The 17,889-nt window shown below is 51.4% G+C and overlaps 5 protein-coding genes across 5 annotated transcripts; 1 reads left to right on the forward strand and 4 right to left on the reverse strand.

Annotated features, from left to right (window-relative positions):
- Positions 1 to 146: 146 nt before the first annotated feature.
- On the reverse strand, positions 147 to 788 carry ASPBRDRAFT_116176 (ribonuclease H2 subunit C; the record flags this gene model as incomplete). The annotated part of the gene is made up of 4 exons (XM_067616959.1): positions 147 to 188; positions 238 to 449; positions 510 to 587; positions 644 to 788. 4 exons carry the CDS (start codon positions 786 to 788, stop codon positions 147 to 149), a joined length of 477 nt encoding a protein of 158 aa, XP_067482737.1.
- A 278-nt stretch (positions 789 to 1,066) lies between these two features.
- ASPBRDRAFT_168429 (uncharacterized protein) lies at positions 1,067 to 4,055 on the reverse strand. Its single transcript, XM_067619643.1, has 5 exons — positions 3,869 to 4,055; positions 2,862 to 3,800; positions 2,593 to 2,805; positions 1,853 to 2,152; positions 1,067 to 1,783 (listed from the first exon to the last, which is right to left on the reverse strand). The coding sequence occupies exons 1-5, from the start codon at positions 4,000 to 4,002 to the stop codon at positions 1,183 to 1,185; spliced, it is 2,187 nt and encodes a 728-aa protein (XP_067482738.1). The 5' UTR covers positions 4,003 to 4,055; the 3' UTR covers positions 1,067 to 1,182.
- A 177-nt stretch (positions 4,056 to 4,232) lies between these two features.
- On the forward strand, positions 4,233 to 9,670 carry cef1 (putative cell division control protein (Cdc5)). Its single transcript, XM_067629138.1, has 10 exons — positions 4,233 to 4,398; positions 4,455 to 4,488; positions 4,561 to 4,901; positions 4,960 to 6,921; positions 7,445 to 7,546; positions 7,633 to 7,660; positions 7,776 to 7,840; positions 7,892 to 7,926; positions 7,985 to 9,141; positions 9,210 to 9,670. Exons 1-10 carry the CDS (start codon positions 4,373 to 4,375, stop codon positions 9,366 to 9,368), a joined length of 3,909 nt encoding a protein of 1,302 aa, XP_067482739.1. The 5' UTR covers positions 4,233 to 4,372; the 3' UTR covers positions 9,369 to 9,670.
- Positions 9,671 to 10,642: 972 nt separating this feature from the next.
- Positions 10,643 to 14,839, reverse strand: ASPBRDRAFT_26074 (uncharacterized protein; the record flags this gene model as incomplete). The annotated part of the gene is made up of 3 exons (XM_067622231.1): positions 10,643 to 13,962; positions 14,022 to 14,192; positions 14,254 to 14,839. The coding sequence occupies 3 exons, from the start codon at positions 14,837 to 14,839 to the stop codon at positions 10,643 to 10,645; spliced, it is 4,077 nt and encodes a 1,358-aa protein (XP_067482740.1).
- Positions 14,840 to 16,876: 2,037 nt separating this feature from the next.
- Positions 16,877 to 17,790, reverse strand: ASPBRDRAFT_37781 (60S ribosomal protein eL21). Its single transcript, XM_067623795.1, has 2 exons — positions 17,766 to 17,790; positions 16,877 to 17,695 (listed from the first exon to the last, which is right to left on the reverse strand). Exon 2 carries the CDS (start codon positions 17,530 to 17,532, stop codon positions 17,209 to 17,211), a length of 324 nt encoding a protein of 107 aa, XP_067482741.1. The 5' UTR covers positions 17,533 to 17,695; positions 17,766 to 17,790; the 3' UTR covers positions 16,877 to 17,208.
- Between the last annotated feature and the right edge of the window lie 99 nt (positions 17,791 to 17,889).

The following is a 17,889-nucleotide window of genomic DNA, read 5'->3' on the forward strand; positions in this document are numbered from 1 at the left end:
CGTGAGAAATGCATCCAAGAGGGACTTGGGCATGTGCTGACCAGGTCGGCCAATGTGCCCATCCAGTGATGAGAGAACATAGTTCTTTGTGGACGCAGCTTTTGCAGCCCTCGTACTGAAATGAGATTGTTCACTGAAGACTTCCCTCAAGTAGAAGGCTTCTTTTCAGTGTCAGGAGTCGTATGCATCTACACTGTATTAGCCCGAGGACAACCCATCAGAAGAATATCCACCTACCACTTCAGCAAGCTTAATCCATTCCTCCACCCCCTTAACGAAGGTCTCATCTGCCGCAGGCACAAACTCATGTCCCCAGACCACATATTCATCAAAAGTGCCTTGCTTCTCAAGGATCTTCACAGGCTCTTCTGGTGTGACTTCCTCGACCTCAACGTCGGCGCTTGTACGGGTAGCAGGCAGCGTACGGTCTGTGGGAGTAGCAATGACACCTAAACCAAGAGATGTTAACAGGCTATTCAAGAAATAATGTGTATTGGGACCGATCTCACCCTCATAGCCTTCGGGAATCGCGACTCGGCGGCCCCTTAGCTTGCGGCCGCGGAAGTAGGATGTCTGCAGGTTCTGATCTGTGATCTATGAGCGTGGGTTGCGAATTGTCGGTTGCGAAGCAGTCAGTGTATACCTTTCTCATCAGAGCTAGGCTTCCAGTAGCGGCCTAGTGTTTCGACGGGGCCATCGTGGTGGATGCGGCAGGGCAGGATGTTCGGAGTGAATTTATCGGTTGATGTCTCATTCGAAGAGTTCTGGGCTGGTTGAATAGCGAACATCTTGATGGCTGGTAATTGAACTCTGTAGATGTAGGTTGAATCTAAGAAGGGTGAACGTTCGGAGAGCAAGCTATTTCGTTCTGTCGAATAGACAATCGTAGTATAGATGTTCAGAACAATGTCGGCGAGGATGAATTAAGGAAACGCGACGCGTAGTCGCGAAAGAGCGGTTCATTCCGCGGTCCGCTTTAGTGCCAAATGGGTGCTCCGTAGGTATCACACACATATACTTATTGGTTAGAGAAGGCTCACGATGTACATATTTACAGCTTCATGCAGTTGGTTATAATGCTTGTCTAATTTCTATTTACTTATATTCTCTATAGATAACCTTCAACTTCATGAACTTGGGGGTATATCGAACAGAACCAGCCATTGCATCCGGAAAACCGCATCACCTCTTGCGGGTCTTCTTCTTCTTCTTTTTCTTTTTCTTCTGATCGTCATCTTGCTTTTCAACCACTACTCGCACAGGCCACTTCTTGAGATGTTCGCGCTCGAATGTGTCCTTGTCCCGTCGGTACAGAAGCATCGTAGCTCTGGCATCCTCCACACTAGAATGCGCGCCATCCTGGATTTCTAACCCAAGGAACTCCGAAGCCAACATCTTCAACCTAGGGGAGCCACCGCCAGCGATCTTTCTGTATGGGGGATGTTTGCTGGTATCTCTGATGTCGCGCTTCGGGTGACTGAGAAGAAGAGCGTCCAAGTCGTTACTGACCGCATGTCCCACGAGTATTCGCCCGTCGAGGATATTTATAACGTCTTTCTGCACCTGCTCCAGTGTTCGCGCCTCCACCATATGCTTCGGAAGGATGCCGCTGACATGCGTCCGCCAGTCTGTAACCATTTCTTTGGGTCTCACATAAGAGTCGTATATTTGTTCGCCGTTGAAGTTGACAATACTGACTCGCGCCAGAGCGGAGTCGTGATCGGGATTAGGACCAACGCCCACCATTTCGCAATCCATCGCAACATATTTTCCTAGTTCCGCGCTGATAGAACGTTAGTACATATTTCAGAATAGAAACTTTCGCGCATCCAGCAACAAGGATTGTACTCACGTAGGTGAACGGCCTTCGTTAATCTTCGGCTTTGATTCCGCAACAGCGGCCGTAGAATTCCTCCGAGACGTCGACTTCTTTGTAGGCTCTTCGGCGCCATTCTCGCCGCCCCCAGTACCGTTCGTAGACATCCTTTTTCTCTTGACTGAGGCCTGTTTGCGCTCAACTTTTTGTTGCCCGTCGACAGTTTCTCTTTTCCGTTTCTTTATCACACCATTCTCCGGCTCGCGGTCTGAGGGTTTCCGTTTCGTGGTGGAGACGCTTTCCTTTTTCAGCGTCCCCTGGAGTTTCTTCCAATTGCTGGAGAGGTTTTTCAAGTCCATTCCAGTGATAGGCCTCAGACTATTGCATGGTGAAGGGATCTGAGAATCCGAGAGGGGCCCGAAGAAAAAGATGGGCGTTGCGGAGACTGGCCCGGCAACTTTCCAAAAGCAACCTTAACGGTCCGCGCTAAAATTTCGGACGGGCCCACCTGCAAGTCTCGAACGCTGCGAAGTAGATATTGCTGGTCAACATGCGAAGTGTAAGGAGAGTGTGTTTTCTGCAGGCTATTGAGAGAGTATGTGTATATGGTCTTGGTGGGGGGTTACGAAAAGCATTGAGACTTCGCTATAGTCGTGAAGTTCATGGATTTAGTTGAGGCTCATAAAAACTTTTCTATGTCCAGCACTAGCCCATATTACGTGGAATCTATCTTGAAAGAACCGACACAAGCAAACGCCAAAAGAGTAAATATTTACAGACCCGGAATCTTGAAATCCTTGTGAGACCACTTCACCGTCACGTCCTTCTTCGGCTTCTTTGCCTGAGTCACCGGCTTGCGAGATTCCAGCTTTCCCTGGACCACCAAAGTGCGGAATCGGTCATCAAGGAGGTTGCCTTCAGGCTTGAGCAGACGCAGAGAGTCCTGCAACTCATCTGGCAACACAACCTCTAGAGGCTTCTCAGGAGCGCTATTGATCAGATTAGTACGGGCTCGAAGTATTAAACAGACGAGTGGAAGACTTACTGTAGCTTTCCACCAAGCGGTTTCCGACGCAAAACGGTATCATCGCCCTCCTCGGAGGAGCTGTCTTCAGATTGCTCGCCACGGACAAGCTCCCGTGCTTCCGCAAGTTCGGCGGCGGCCTTAGCTTGTGCGGCCTGCTCTTCCTTCCTCTTCATCTGTTCTTCCCATCTGGCCTGCCTCTCTGCTTCCTTGCGTCTCTTTATTTTGTTCCTCTGTACCTTTGTCTTTCGCTCCGGACGCTTCTTATTGAGCCAATCCGGCTTCTCATATTCGCTTTCAAATCCTTCCCATGCGCTCTCATCATCAGACTTCACCATACCGTCATCGTCTTGCGCTTCAATGATTAAGCGCTGTCTTTCCTCCTCTTTACGCTCTTCCTCCAAGCGCTTCTTTTCAGCTTCAACTGCCTTCTCCCCCTGCTCCTGTAGCAGCCGATCCCAGTCCTCGAACGTCGGGTTGTAACTGATTCCGGCAGTGGGCTTGCGGACCGCGGGGACCGGCTTGCCATTCGCGGCGAGTGAGATCGGCGCCTGCTTCAAGGTTACTGGTTCTACCTTGGGCTTCGGCTTCTCCAAGTAGTCGAACTGGGGATCGTCAAAGGGGGTAGGATCCTCTGCGTCTCCCCATGGGTCGTAAAAGTCATTTTCAGCGGGCTTGTTGACAGGGTTCCCTTCCTTAGCCACCTGCTTCAAGCGCAACCAGTCTTTCCTCGTGACCCAGTCGCTCTTTTGACGCTTGTTTTTCGGCTCGATAACACCATCAGTAACCTTGGAGTTGGTGCGCTTGCGTGTGTCGAGGCCTGGGATAGCGGAGCGTTGCGCCAAGATCTCCTCCGACTTCAAAGGCTTGTGCTTCTTGCGGTACGCTTCACGGATCTCTGATGAACCCTTGGTATCGATGACAAACAGCTCATCGGATGGCTTCTCCGACAGAAGACCACTAGCAGAACGCGACCAAGATTAGCTTGCTGTACCAGACATTGACAGAGGAGTAACATAGATCCTTACCCTTTAATCTCTTCGTCCTTCAGAACCCGAAGGCCTTCCTGGACCTCATCGATATCGACATTTTTGCGCCAGGCCTTCTTGCCTTTACGAGAAGGCTGCTTGTATTGCTTCGGTGCACTGACTGCCTCAGACATCTCGGAGGCTCCACCGGAATTTAATCGGTGTGCAGTACTCTTGTAAGTATTTGATCTTTTTTTCGGAGTACTAATTTTTGAATATTCCAACCAAAATTCTGGACCCGCTTACCTAAGATTGCGCGGGGCGACGCTAGTGCGGTTGTCGCGCTAAGGCTCTGCGCGCCTATCGCGGACCAGTGACGAACGCCGCTTCAGGACTTGACCTTGCTTTTCACCCGCGTCGGTTCCTTATCGACTCTGGTCAGCCTGGACCAAGCAGTCCCAGCCGTTAATACATTTCGTGTCACATTTTGCTTTGTCGCTGTATTATATTATTTTGTGTGTTTGATCAATTCGCCGCTGTCAACGGCTGCAGAACTCCTCAGCCATGCCTGTCGTCAAAGGAGGTGTCTGGTAAGTGCATAGCTACCATGCATGCTCTATTGTTACATATCACTAACTGTAGCTAGGACGAATATCGAGGATGAGGTGCTTCGGGCGGCGGTATGTTCCAGCCAATTCTTGTCCGAAAGGTGATTGGTCTGTGATTAGCGATACTAACGCTGTATATATTAGGTCTCGAAGTATGGTCTCAACCAGTGGGCGCGTGTTTCCTCGCTGCTAGCAAGAAAGACACCAAAGCAATGCAAGGCGCGATGGGTGGAATGGCTGGATCCCGGCATCCGCAAGGTCGAGTGGTCGAGGGAGGAGGATGAGAAGCTGTTGCACCTGGCCAAGTTGATGCCAACGCAGTGGCGTACAATCGCACCTATCGTGGGACGGACAGCAACGCAGTGCTTGGAACGCTATCAGAAATTGCTGGATGAAGCGGAAGCGCGTGAGAACGATGAGCTTGCTCTGGAAGGGCCCGGCGCAGAGTCCGCTGCTCCCAGTGCTGACGATGTGCGACGGCTACGGTACGGCTCCTGACACTACACGCTTTGCTAGCTTCTTTGATATGCTAACATTATCTAGACCCGGCGAACTTGACCCCGATCCGGAATCCAAGCCCGCTCGTCCTGATACCATTGACCTCGATGAAGATGAGAAGGAGATGTTAAGTGAAGCTCGCGCTCGTTTGGCAAACACACAGGGAAAGAAAGCGAAGCGGAAGGCCAGAGAGCGACAACTGGAAGAATCGCGACGCCTTGCAGTCCTTCAGAAACGACGTGAACTCAAGAATGCCGGCATTAACATCAAGGTCGTTACTCGCAAGCAGGGTGAAATGGATTATAATGCCGACATCCCATTCGAAAAGCCAGCGGCGCCCGGATTTTACGACACCATGGAGGAAGAAGCCCGCAATGAGAGGCAACGAGAGATGTTCGATCCTCGCAAACAGCAGCTCGCCAACAAGCGGAAGGGAGATCAAGATGACGAGGCGGAGCGGAAGAAGAGGAAAAATGACAAGAATAGCAACTCCGCTGCGTTCGCTGCTGCTGCTCGCGCCGGCCAGATGCAGAAGATACGAGAGGCGGAGCAAAGCAGCAAGCGAAGGTCTCTTGTCCTTCCGGCCCCTCAGGTCAGCGAAGGTGAAATGGAAGACATCATCAAGATGGGTATGGCAGGTGACAGAGCCAGTAAAATGGCAGGAGACGAAGAGGGGGCCCGTGGTCTGGTCGGGAACTACGCTGGCATTGTCGGTGGCACTCCCATCAGAACACCCCGCGCGCCTCCAGAGGAAGATCATATCGCGAACGAAATTCGCAATATCAGAGCTTTGACCGAGACCCAATCGTCGTTATTGGGAGGCGAGAACACTCCCCTGCATGAGGGAGGGTCTTCCACTGGATTTGATGGAATTGCTCCGCGGCGTCAGCAGATCGTTACGCCTAACCCGATGGCAACACCGTTTAGGCAAGCCAACGGCGTCGGTGCAACCCCTATGAGAGGCGGTGTTGGGCCTGGTGCCACTCCTTTGCGGACCCCTCGAGATCACTTTGCTCTGAACCAGGCAGAAGGTGGGCAGCTGATTGGAAGCACACCCAAAGATATCAAGATGCACGAGAACTTTATGCGTCAAAGCATTCGCAGCAAGCTGGCAGCTCTGCCAAAGCCTAAAGAAACGGATTGGGAGCTGGAAGAGCTTCCTTCCGAATCCACGGAACTGACAGCAGCTGCGGAGTACGTGGAAGAGGACTCAGCTGAGCGCGATAGAAGGGAAAATGAGGCTCGACAGCGCGCCGCAGCGGCCGAGTTCAAGCGGCAGTCACAAGTGTATCAGCGATCGTTACCTCGGCCGAGTGTGCTTGATATCGATGCGATGATGGAACGCGTGTCTCACATTACTGATCCCATCTCCAGCCTTGTCGCAAAAGAAGCTGCTCTTCTCATTGCGCACGACGCCCGCAAATTCCCCACCCCCGGTGCTAAAGTTGAGGGCAAAGCTCGCAAGCTGGAGCAGTTAGATGACAGCCTCATGGAGCAGGCCCGTGCGGCTATTGCAGCGGAAGCTGTCACATCAGAAAAGCAGCAGGAATGGCAGGAGAACTTCGACGAGCAATGGTCCACGAAGCATTCCAGCACGCTACCAGGACTCTCCAACTATGCTGATGATGAAGAGGATGTTTACCAACAAGAACAACGGATGATTGCAGCGTTCGACAATGTACAAAACTCTCTGCTTGCCACAGCAGAACGGGGCAACAAGCTGGAGAAGAAGCTCGCTTTACATTACGGAGGCTATCAGAACCGGGCGAAGATGCTCCGAACTAAGATAGTGGAAGCCCACACAGCCCTAGAGAAGACGACGAATGAGCTGGATGCCTTCCGTACTCTACAGATCTCGGAAGAGTCCGCTCTCTCTCGGAGACTCGAGAAACTGAGAGATGACGTGGCATTTGTAATGCGAAGAGAGCGGGAAGCCCAGGACTTGTATAGGACCCGGAAGGACGAGCTTGATGAGCTCGTGGCAGGAACAGGGGGTATGGTTAATGGGTGGCATTGAGTGTTTAAAAACAGATACCTAGCTTGAATTTCAACCTGCATTTCTGCAGCTCAGAATGTAACCATGCTTCTCTTCATAGACCACTAACGTGCTTTGCCGGTGCTTTGTCGTGTGCTCCCACATTCTGTACAATTCAGCGGGTAACTATAGTAATGAAGCTGTAGTGTGCTCTTATAAGTGGTAACTTAATTGCTGTTGCGAAAACTTGAACCAAGTTCACGCAGCAGATACATTATATTGATCACCACAATACTAACTTTGCTACCTGCAAGCAATGTCAGGGTGAATGGGGCGATATAGACCACTGCAACAGCAGCAGCACGAATCCGACGGATCCATGAAGTAACCGCAGCTGGGGATGGATGGATGACCGAAAGCGGATGGCAAAAATCTAAGGCGGTCTCTCCCGGTGCATCGCAACGGAGAATCCTCCATCACCTCCTACGATCCCCTTTCGCGTTTCCATCGCGCAATCCGCTCCACATAGCAATATCATCTAAATAACCTCTATAGATCCACTGAGAATCACCCCTTCTTCAATATGGGCGGCAGGGACGAGGCCACCGGGACCCCGGACCCCGTCGAGAAGGGGTTCGCCACCCTGAACACCATCCGGTATGTCGCTGAAATATTTTCCTGAATTTATTATCGGGCCTTTGGGCCCTGATTTCCTCGGTCGCATGAACTAATCAAGACGATAGGATCGGTGTCAAGGCTATGGTGCAGAAGGTCAGTTCGTTTGTCGTGGTCTTTTGCGGTGCGGCCGTGGAAGTCACATGACTTTATCTCTATACCGGAGCGGTTGCCAATATCAGAATGATTACTGACTGGTCTGTTTATGTAGGATGGTGAATTACGAAAGGCAGAAATTCTATCAATAAAGCAGCGAAAAGATGGTCCTTCTTTCTAGTATGTTCATGTCCCTCTCGGAGTGTTTTGAATTTGTACTGACAACGTCAGCGTCCACTATGTCGACTTCAACAAGCGTCTCGATGGTAAGTTAGACTTGAGTGATTCGATCTATCCTGCTGCTCATGCTCACTTTGCATCTAGAATGGATCGATTCCGGAAGAATAGATCTGTCCCACGAGGTCGAATGGCCCCAGCCGGAGAAACCGGAGAAAAAGAAGACCGGCCCCGGCAACAAAGCACCTAGCAAGAACGCCCAGAAGCGTGCTAGAGCTGAAAGTCGGGATGTATCAGCAACGCCAGATCTTCTGACGGGAAAGAACGCCAATGTTGGCAAAGCCCAGCGACCGTCCAAAGCGGGCGGGAAAGAGAACCGTGACGAGACCCCTGTGAACCTCTCCATCGGAGGTTCAGAAGCTGTCTCCGCAGATGGAACCCCCAAGCCTGATTCGGATGATGTCGACATGATCGATGTTGGCTTCTCCAAGGATGAAAAAGAAGAAGCGAAAGCGCTAGGTCTCATGTCGCGCGAAGAAGAAATCGAAAGGCTACGTACTAGCGGTAGTATGACCCAGAATCCGACAGAGATCCATCGCGTGCGAAACTTGACCCGTCTCCAAATGGGCAAATACGATATCGAGCCATGGTATTTCTCGCCATACCCGGCATCGTTCTCCGATGCAGACGTCGTATACATTGACGAGTTCTGCCTGGGTTATTTCGACAACAAGCGCGCCTTCGAGCGTCACCGTTCCAAATGTACCCTCGTGCACCCGCCCGGAAACGAAATCTACCGCGACGACTACATTTCCTTCTTCGAAGTCGACGGCCGGCGTCAACGAACCTGGTGTCGCAACCTCTGTCTGCTGAGCAAGCTCTTCCTCGACCACAAAACACTGTACTACGACGTGGACCCCTTCCTCTTCTACTGCATGTGCAGTCGAGACGAAACAGGCTGTCATCTCGTCGGCTATTTCTCCAAGGAAAAGGACTCCGCGGAAGGCTACAACCTGGCCTGTATCTTAACCCTCCCTCAATACCAACGCCGCGGGTACGGCCGTCTCCTCATCTCCTTCAGCTACGAGCTTGGCAAGCGCGAAGGAAAGCTCGGATCGCCCGAGAAACCTCTCAGTGATCTTGGTCTCCTCAGTTACCGACAATACTGGCGAGAAACACTCGTGGAGTTACTTCTAGAAACTGGCCGGGAAGCCGTCAGCGAGCACGACCTCTCAATGCTGACTTCCATGACGGAGAAGGACGTCCACGAGACATTGGTTGTGTTCAATATGCTCCGATACCATGTATGTTCCCACCTCCCTACCATCAGTTACCCCGAAAGGACAACTACTAACCAATCATCAATATCTAGAAAGGAAACTGGGTCATAGTCCTAACAGACCAAGTAGTCGAAGAACACAAGAAGCGCCTCGAGAAGGAGAAAATCAAGGGCGTTCGCAAGATCGACCCCACCCGGCTGCAATGGAAACCGCCCGTCTTCACTGCATCGTCCCGTACCTGGAACTGGTAGGGTTGCATGGCTGACTGCAGTTTAAAAATATCATGTTAGATGGGAGCGGGAAAAGCCGGAAGGTTGATTGATACCCTATTTGGAGTCCGTGGTGTATGTATGTATTCTATGTATGCTTGCTGTTTCTGGAGGTCTTGTGTTTTTTTCTTCTTTCTATGGGTGTATGGATGCTTGTTTTGTAAATTAGATTACTACTTGTTTACCCTTTGAGGGGGAGTTTTGGTGACTTAGCATGGGACGGATGGATATATTTAGCGCTAGCAGAGTTGGTGTTGTGGAATTTATCATTACTATCACACAGTTACTACTAGTATGTCTGAACTAAATGCTTTGTAGTATTCAGCACGTATTCGAGATGGCTTGTTGTGTAACAGTACTGGTAAATATCATGATGAATGACCATGCGATACTTTTCGCAAGATTTGCTACTACTTCATACCATCAGTCAGACCTTCAGCGCTTACTACGTACTGACAGCTACGTCTACACACAAAAAACAACACAATAACGTTAGAGTATTCGAATGCACACCTCAGCACAAAAGCTAGATACACGGTTCTGCACGTTAACACAAAGCTCCCGTACCATTTACCCTTTCCCAGAATCTTGGCTCCGGTTCCACAAGCTATAGAAAAAGAAAGAAGGGGATCCAATGGCTCAACGACGACGATGTTATCATCGACGGAGCAGGTAAAAAGCGACAGGGAGATGAAGGGAGTTGGCGTAGGTTGTGAGTAGGATGAGAGGGAGGGTTTTGTGAGTGAACTGCATTGATCATGATACAGCACCGCACATACGGGATTTAGGAGACTCAAGATTCGTGAAAGGAGGTAAGGATAACGGGTACGAGCAGATGGAATATTGGATGGGGGGATTCGGAAAGACGTGACATGGGTTGGGTCAGACCCCCGTGAAGACAAGAGATGAAGAAGCACTGAACATGGTGGTAGCGCGCGTGTGTGTGATGAGAGTTTGTATAGAATGGCAGCAGTCGCCCCGCTCAACTCATGGCGTATGTTACTTTGGAGAAGGGGGAGCCGCTGACAATATGCGCACGCAGGGAATATGGCACGGTAAGCGAGGAGAAACATTAAAGGAATACTGAAAAATTTCAAACCAAACCCAAATCCATCGGATTCCCTCGCAAGCGTAGCTAATCATTACCGAAATGTAACGCTCAATGAATTTCTGAAACCCGGCAAAAGCCAACACAAGGCTAACAGCTGAAACTCGAATCATGAGACTTCACTCCGCATGGAAAAGAACGATTGACTTCACTGGGATCCGCTGAAGGTACGGGGTCCCCAGGATGCAGTCCGGGACTGACGTCGCGGAGAGCTGCTGCCGTTAGTTTGCTGAGACGCGGCAGGTTTCTTTGCTTGTGAGGAGGCGGTGCCCTCACGCGGCTTTGTAGTCTTTCGAGGTTTATTATAGCTCGAAGGACCGCGTGGGCGAGGATTGTTTGCCCCTGCCTTTCGAGGGAGAGTCAGGGTCTTTGCTAGGGCCGCACCGGGGAAGCGGATCGAGACCCTGATGTTTCCCGAGGAATCCCTATCGTTATATCCAACGAAAAAAGGCTCAACACTGAGGATCTGCATCGACTTCAGGTGCTTGGAGCGCAACCGGGACTGCGAAGGTGCTCGCGCAGCCTGCCACGCTGCTGGAGGCGCTCTGGTTGGGACCCTGACGACTGGTAGAGACCCTACTTCACGGTCTTCGAAGATCTCCTCCGCTTCTTCAACTTGCTTCGCACTTATCTCACCGTCTCCGACATGAAGCTCGCCGTTGCAAGGAAGGGAGACTGAGACCGAAGCAATATGCAACTGAACATCAAGAGGCTCTTTGGTCGCTGATGTGACCGCCAGCGCATTTCTCTTTTCGGGTATTGTCTTCTTGCCGAAGAGAGTGTTTATCTTCTCCTGCCAGGATGTGGCCGTTGTACCGTGCTGTGGGCGTGGAGGCGCAGCAACCATCGAGGCAAAGGTGGGAGGAGGTGGCGGCGGAGCGACGACTTTGGGAGGGAGTTTGACAATGGGTTTCGGCGCAGGAAGATGAACCAAAGGCCTGTTCGAGTCACCGGTATAGACTGGATGGTTTGACATTTCTTCAGGGGGAGGCGGCGAGGTACTCCGGAAATAGTCTCCTTCGTCATTCGCTGGCTTCCTCTGATGCTCCGTTGCCTGAGGGAAGAATCTAGAACTTCGAACCGGAACGCTGCCGAGAGGACGAGCAGGAGTCTCAGTGAACGGCAAAGAGCTGACGGCGGGGTCAAATCCGGGAAGAGGGTTTGGCAGAGGTGCGTTGTTGTCTGCTGATCTAGTGATTCCAACGACTTGTCTCTGTCCAGCCTGGTCACCGGTTCGGACCTGCCGCCAGGTTTCGTTGAAGGTAACAGGGAGTGAAGCAGACGGGCCCTCGCGCATCGAATTATACTCGTTACGAAGCTTCTCGTTCTCCTCTGCATCACGTTTGGCAGCAACTGCATGGAAATTGTTCCAGGCCACTGTTTGTTGTTGCCGGTGCGAGTGCTGCGAGCTTGGAGGTCCGATAGGCCCAGGACGCAGCATGGGATTTATGTTGTCGTAAGAAACATGCCTGGCTTCCGGGGATGGTAACGGAGAGATAGACGCACTTTCCTGTGGAGATCGCGAGGGAGCGGAGAAGGGTTGCGTCGCCGGGGCCATGGGTGGCTGATCAAGACCTAGATGGCTGCGTATGGAGATATCCCTCCCTGGGAAGCCTCCAAGGCTCTGCTCGAAGATACCGTTGCCCAGAGTCTTGTCATTGCTAAGAGGCTTCCAAGGATTTGAGATGGCAGGAGGTGCCGGTCCCACAAACTTTGGATTCGGGGACCAAGGCAGATAGGTGCTGGGGGTAGTGAGGTTGCCTCTCCACTGGGGATTTTGTTCATCGGCCTTGGTCTCCGGCAATTTCTCTGAGCTTGCTGTTTCAGCATCAACAGGTTGTTGAGATCCGTTCGGCACGCCAGTCTCTTGCTTGGGCTCACGAGCCGGCGAAGAGGTGCGTCGCGCAGTGGCCACCGATGGTGCTTTATCCGCATTGCCCCTTTCTCTATCCACAAGCTTCTTCACCGTGTCCGGATGGTGAACCTTCATCATTCCATATTGCTTCGGCTCCCCGCTCGGCTCAGGCACTGGGGGCTTTGGAGGAGAATGGGCAGCTTGCGCGGTAGCCTGCGCGATACTTGTTTCAGGCTTACCGGCATCCAGAGACTCCTTACGCCTTGTTTTTGCCTTTTCGGGCGGAGGACCAAGCGCCTCAAGCTTCTGCCGAATCCTTTCGCGCTTCGCAGCCTCTTCCCGCTCCTCCTGCTCTAGCCTCCGCTGCCGAGCTTCCATCCTCTTTTCCTTCATGATGCGTTCTTGCATAGCGACAGGGTCTTCCTGAGGCGGTTGGGGGGCTGCCGCCTGTTCCTCAGCTGCTGGAGCATTGGGTGGCTGTGCTGTTCCGCCCGGCGCATTGGTCATTCTGTCTTGCACATTTGCAGCACCTCTTGAAGGCCAAGGACCAGGACCACGTCGGGAAGGGGAGATCTCGCGTAGAGAAGCTTCCTTAGAAGGTGGCATTTCTCTAGAAGGAATGGCAGCTTCAATCATCCCGTTTACCTGGGATCCTCTCCTAGATTCAAACACTTTCTGAGGCACATCGGGCCTACCAATCGACATCCGACGCCCAAAGCTGCCGCTTCCCCCACTCACATTAGACGATGTTCGACGCCGTGTCCAGTGCATACCATCTTGACCACTCGATCGGTGTGTCTGAAAAGCGGGTGAGGGTTCTGCTGGCCCACTTTGTTCACCTTGGGCAGGCCTCTGCAACAAGGCAGGGGTGCGGTAACTCTGTTCAGCGCGCCAAGTCCCTTTCCTCGTATCAGGAGCAGGTTCATAACGACCGGATCGAGAATTGTAGAGCTCCCGGGTCCCCGACTGCATCTCCTTCCAAGATCTGTTGAAATCGTCCGCGGCAATTTCCTTTGGAGGCAAAGGACCACCGGGGCCGTCATTCGGATGAGGTTCCCGAGTAGGACCCCGCATCATTGGCGGTTGAACCTGGATTGGAGGAATAACAGGAGAGATCTTCTCAACCGGTGGTAGAGGCGCCCAGGGCGACTTGACGGGTGGAGGGGCTGGACTTGTGGATAGTAAAGGGGATTTGTCATTCGGTCCCTTTGAAGCAAGACCGGCATTCTTTGCTTGTCTTTCTGCATTTGCTCCGAGTCGAAGTACCGTGGGGTTCGGTCCAATAGACGTCGTAGGTTTCGGTATGAATTTTGGCGCTTCCTTAATGCTTGCTGCTTGCTCCACTGGAGGGAACTCCCTTTTGAAATCATCTGCCACCTTTTCTTGGCTGGGTATTGGAGCGGATGGCGCAGGCTCTTGGTTGGTGAGATTGGTTTTCGTGCCATCGGTCCACTCAATCGTCTCAGGAGCCCAGTCATCTTCATCGTCATCTATATCTGCCCACTTTGCTTCGCTTCCCCCACCATCTTCCTGTATCCTTGACGTCATATGGATCCCGTACTGTTGTTTCAACTCTTCGTCGGTCAAGTGCTTGGGGGGCGTTTGCTGGACGGCTGCAAGGACAAGATGGTTAGGGGCACATCTCAGTTGACTGGAAGGTTTGTAGTCTTACGCCGATTCCTATTCCAAACTTGGTTCGGATCTGGTCCAACTCCCCCAGGTTTGGCTGCACCTGTTCCCATTTTCGATAAAGAGTCGCGTAGGCTGCTGGTAGTCTTGACGACCAAGCGAGGACGGGAAGTTGGCGGTGGCGTCCCCAGAGGAGTAGTCGAAGTCATAGGGGCTGTAGTGAATTAGACTTTAGACTTTATTCCTCTCTGTATTTAAATGTGAATGTAAAATACCTTTCTCAGAAGTCTTTGTTATCGGGGGAGTTCCCGGAGCCTTGGGAACAGAGAATTTGGCAAATGTAACCGGCCTGAAGGAGGTTGGCTTCTTCGAACCGGCACGGAGTCTGCCTTCTGTTCGACTGGCATCGGACTCTGAACCTCCCTGAGAGGCTGTGTCCTCCCCAGCATCTGACCCAGACGTTACTCCATTCATTTCGAGCGCCCGTGCGGCGACCGGCAAAGGACCAGACTTTGGGGTATCCTGCGTCGGGTTCAGTAGGTATGTTGCGAGGTCGTTGTCGGCATCACTCACGCTCGGCGTCTGATCGGTATGTTTTGTTTTGTTTTCTCGCTCTGACTTTTCGGTAGTTCCCGTTCCTTGTTCACCCTGTTGATCACTCGCGTTCGTCTCCGGTTGTGTTGTTGTAGCGGTGTCTTTAAACTCCCCCGCGTCCCCTCCAGCAGATCTCTTGTCGGTGGTGCTCGCAGGAACGTCGGAAGGCGAAGGTTCGCCGCCCGACAGGGTTTGGTCTACCACATCGTGGCTGCTCTGCTCTGCCATAACAATTCTTGAGTCTGTGAGGCCAACAGGTTGCGACATCTGTTAGACAAATGTTCTGAAACTGTAAACACGGAAACAAGTGGCGACTGTAATCCTGAACTTATGAATGCATGAGAAGGGACGGGCTGAGAATATACCTATTGTCAGGTATCAAGAATCGCCACGGTTGAACTGTAAGCTCAACTACTTGAGCCGTAAAAGCTCCGAACGACCAGGTGGACGGCGGAGAGGGGACCAGTGTAGGAGGCTGGTAACCAAGTGAATGTCGAGGTAAATGGGCGGGGCGTGAGAAGGCTGGCAGTATTATGGTAATAGGCCGCTGCCCAGAGAGTCCCGAAAGGGAGGTTCGTGATCGAAGGAGGTGGTGCTTCTCGGGATGGTGATCGGGTGATGGCTGCAGTCATGGACGATGACTTGACGGTTCAGGTTGAGGCACTAAGGCGGGCTGCTTTCGGTTAGCGCGCTGACCTCCCGCAAACCCTGTGGCTGGAGCCGCGCTGGAGTTACTCTTCGCAAACCGAACTGCTTTTGCTCCTGGGCCGATTCACAGTGCTCAGAACCCCCTGGAAGGGGCCCAACGGTTCAAACTTATTTTTAGGAGTCTCCAGTATCTAACTCCTTTTCTTATTTACGGAGCTGTATTATACTGTCCGTTCTTATTCACGATGCTCTTCCTTGGTCACCCTCCCCTTGACAGGTGTATCGACTTGCCGAAACGGCACCGGACCGCATTCCCGGGGTACTAGCCTCCTGCCTCAGCAAGGAAAAGGTAGCTGTTTTCAAACAACTCCAGAAGGAAGCTGGCAAGAAGTTTCGATGATGTACGAACCGTCGAGTCTTCCTGGCATACTTTCACTACCGGATCTGGTGACGATGGTAGCCTCTACATTGGTCATAGGGGCACTAATAATGCAGGCACCATAGGCTACTGCGGACTACCCAAGATGCGGCCTATCCTACTAATCATCTATAGGAAGTTTACGGATCACGGAGTACAATTTCTAATTTGACTCTGACTAAATTCCTGTCCTTTGAACTAACTAACCAGCATGCGCACATAGATGTTTTTATAGGAGATGCTAGGGACCTTTACACATTATACCCTTCTGGTCACAAAGCGACTGGCTCTAGCTCCTTTTTAAACGGTTGTCCATATGCGTTATGATCATGGGAAGGGGGTACCGGCCTCTTACCCCTGATCCCTCTACGCAGAGAGACGCTTGTCGAAGTACCCTTACGTTCATAGTCTTCTTAAGTCTCATCTATTCTGATGGAGTGACTGACGATGATGGTCTGTCGTGTATCCGATTGTGCTGCCTGATTGCAAGCCGACTAGCACATATCACAGGCTAGGGCTCGAGAATACAACATAGCGACTTGGATTGCGAATGCAATTCATCATGGTAGTACGTACTTATGCTATCACTAACAGTCAGCAAACAGTGAGCCCGTCGGTTGTGAAAACATGGAATTGCGGGTATTGTAGCAGTTCGCGAAGTGAAAGTGACGTTTGATTTGACAAGCCTGCTTCTAATTGATTTCAAGCACTTCACTGATAACGGGCGTCTGACCTAGTGGTGTGATGGTGCCAAAGAGCCCTTTCTGTATGAGATAGGACACCCGTAGAGGGACACGGACAACGAAAGGGAAAAGAATCATTTATCTTAACAGGTAAGGTCAAGTTACTAAACGTACATATGTCACTCGCCACCCTATTAGTATTGGAAGTAATAGGCGCATCGTAGGACCAAGTATGGAAATTAACTGGCCTGCACGTTACTATCTGATAACGTGATAAGGATAAAGTACTGATAATAGAGAAAGAACCTAAATATGGTGAAGAGCGATGATGGACAGGTTCCATCAGGGGAGGCTGAGAATAGCACTTGAATACTATATCCACTGCGGGGAATCGAACAAAATTGGGTACTATTCAGAGATACGACTAATAGCGTAAGTCAGCCCTACGTCTACGGGTTCATTATGGCTTTTGAATAGACAGGCTACATGTAATAGCTCAGACTTCAGCTGAAATCAGGCCAGGACTACGTCACGCGTCGTCCATGGCATGCTGTTGCGGGTCGTAGATACCATGTTGTAGAACTTTGATCGAGTGACGGCTTTCAAAGGTTGACAAAGGGCAGTTGGGCTTATAGATTCTAGTGTTGGGTCGTAGAAGCCATATTCGCAGATTTTTCGGTATTTGGCAAAACGCAAGGATATCATTTTTTCGAACAGGGAAATGGAAATTTTGTTTTTTCTTTCATTCCGGGGAATCTATGCACAGGATTTAGATGTGATAGAACATCTTGGAACCCTCTGTTTCGCTTCGTCTCATTGCAAAGGCCCACCCTAAGTTTGAAAAACCCAGAAACACCAAACAACCGCATCGACCGTTTTTGATTCGTTTAGATGTGGGTGTCGTAGGGGATAGGGGTGATGGTCTCGGCAGCGGTACCCTCGACGAGGTGAGCCTCACGGGGCATGGCGGGCTGACGCTTCAGGTGGAGGTGGACACCCTGCTCCTTAGCCTGGCGCTTCTTCTGGGCGTTCTCCTTGACACGCTTGATGAAGTCCTCACGGGAGCGGGAGTGCTTGACGTGCTCGATGCGGACGTTGATGCGCTTCTCGAGGTAGCGGTTGCGGACGACCTTGTAGAGGAGGACACCGACGGAGGACTTGGTCACGTTGTAGACGACACCGGTCTTACCGTTGTAGACCTTGTAGGGCATACTATTCCAAATGTCTCAGCAAACCAATTCTTCGTTCAAAACTTTCGAGATCCCAACACGCAAATCCTTTCATGTCGGAATCCCCATAATTTCACCGGGCGGAATTTGTACTGACCCCTTCTGAACGGCACCGTTGACCTTGATATCGACGATGTCGCCAACCCTAAGTAAAAAATATCAGATCCTGCTTTCCACGCATATATCATCCAAATCGGCGAGAATTTTCGGCGTACCGGTAGGTCTTCAGGTAGGTCGACAGGCGGATCTGGCCGTTCTCCTTGAAGTTACGGCTGAAGGCATACTGAAAAGTTCGTCAGCGGACGCGTTTCGGGCCAGCGAAAAGGTGCTGCAAAAATC

This window comes from Aspergillus brasiliensis (assembly GCF_001889945.1).
Source record: "Aspergillus brasiliensis CBS 101740 unplaced genomic scaffold ASPBRscaffold_2, whole genome shotgun sequence".
Lineage (NCBI taxonomy): Eukaryota > Fungi > Ascomycota > Eurotiomycetes > Eurotiales > Aspergillaceae > Aspergillus > Aspergillus brasiliensis.

What these genes read in the sequence shown, in the direction of transcription:
- ASPBRDRAFT_168429 (XM_067619643.1), bottom strand. Translation starts at nt 4,002, where the DNA reads ATGTCTGAGGCAGTCAGTGCACCGAAGCAATACAAGCAGCCTTCTCGT. An exon ending in AAGGACGAAGAGATTAAAGG is followed by an intron (nt 3,801 to 3,868) that starts GTAAGGATCTAT and finishes GCGTTCTGCTAG; the next exon opens with TGGTCTTCTGTCGGAGAAGC. An exon ending in AACGAAGGCCGTTCACCTAC is followed by an intron (nt 1,784 to 1,852) that starts GTGAGTACAATC and finishes ACGTTCTATCAG; the next exon opens with CGCGGAACTAGGAAAATATG.
- cef1 (XM_067629138.1), top strand. Translation starts at nt 4,373, where the DNA reads ATGCCTGTCGTCAAAGGAGGTGTCTG. An exon ending in GTCGTCAAAGGAGGTGTCTG is followed by an intron (nt 4,399 to 4,454) that starts GTAAGTGCATAG and finishes AACTGTAGCTAG; the next exon opens with GACGAATATCGAGGATGAGG. An exon ending in CTTCAACAAGCGTCTCGATG is followed by an intron (nt 7,927 to 7,984) that starts GTAAGTTAGACT and finishes CTTTGCATCTAG; the next exon opens with AATGGATCGATTCCGGAAGA.
- ASPBRDRAFT_37781 (XM_067623795.1), bottom strand. Translation starts at nt 17,532, where the DNA reads ATGCCCTACAAGGTCTACAACGGTAAGACCGGTGTCGTCTACAACGTG.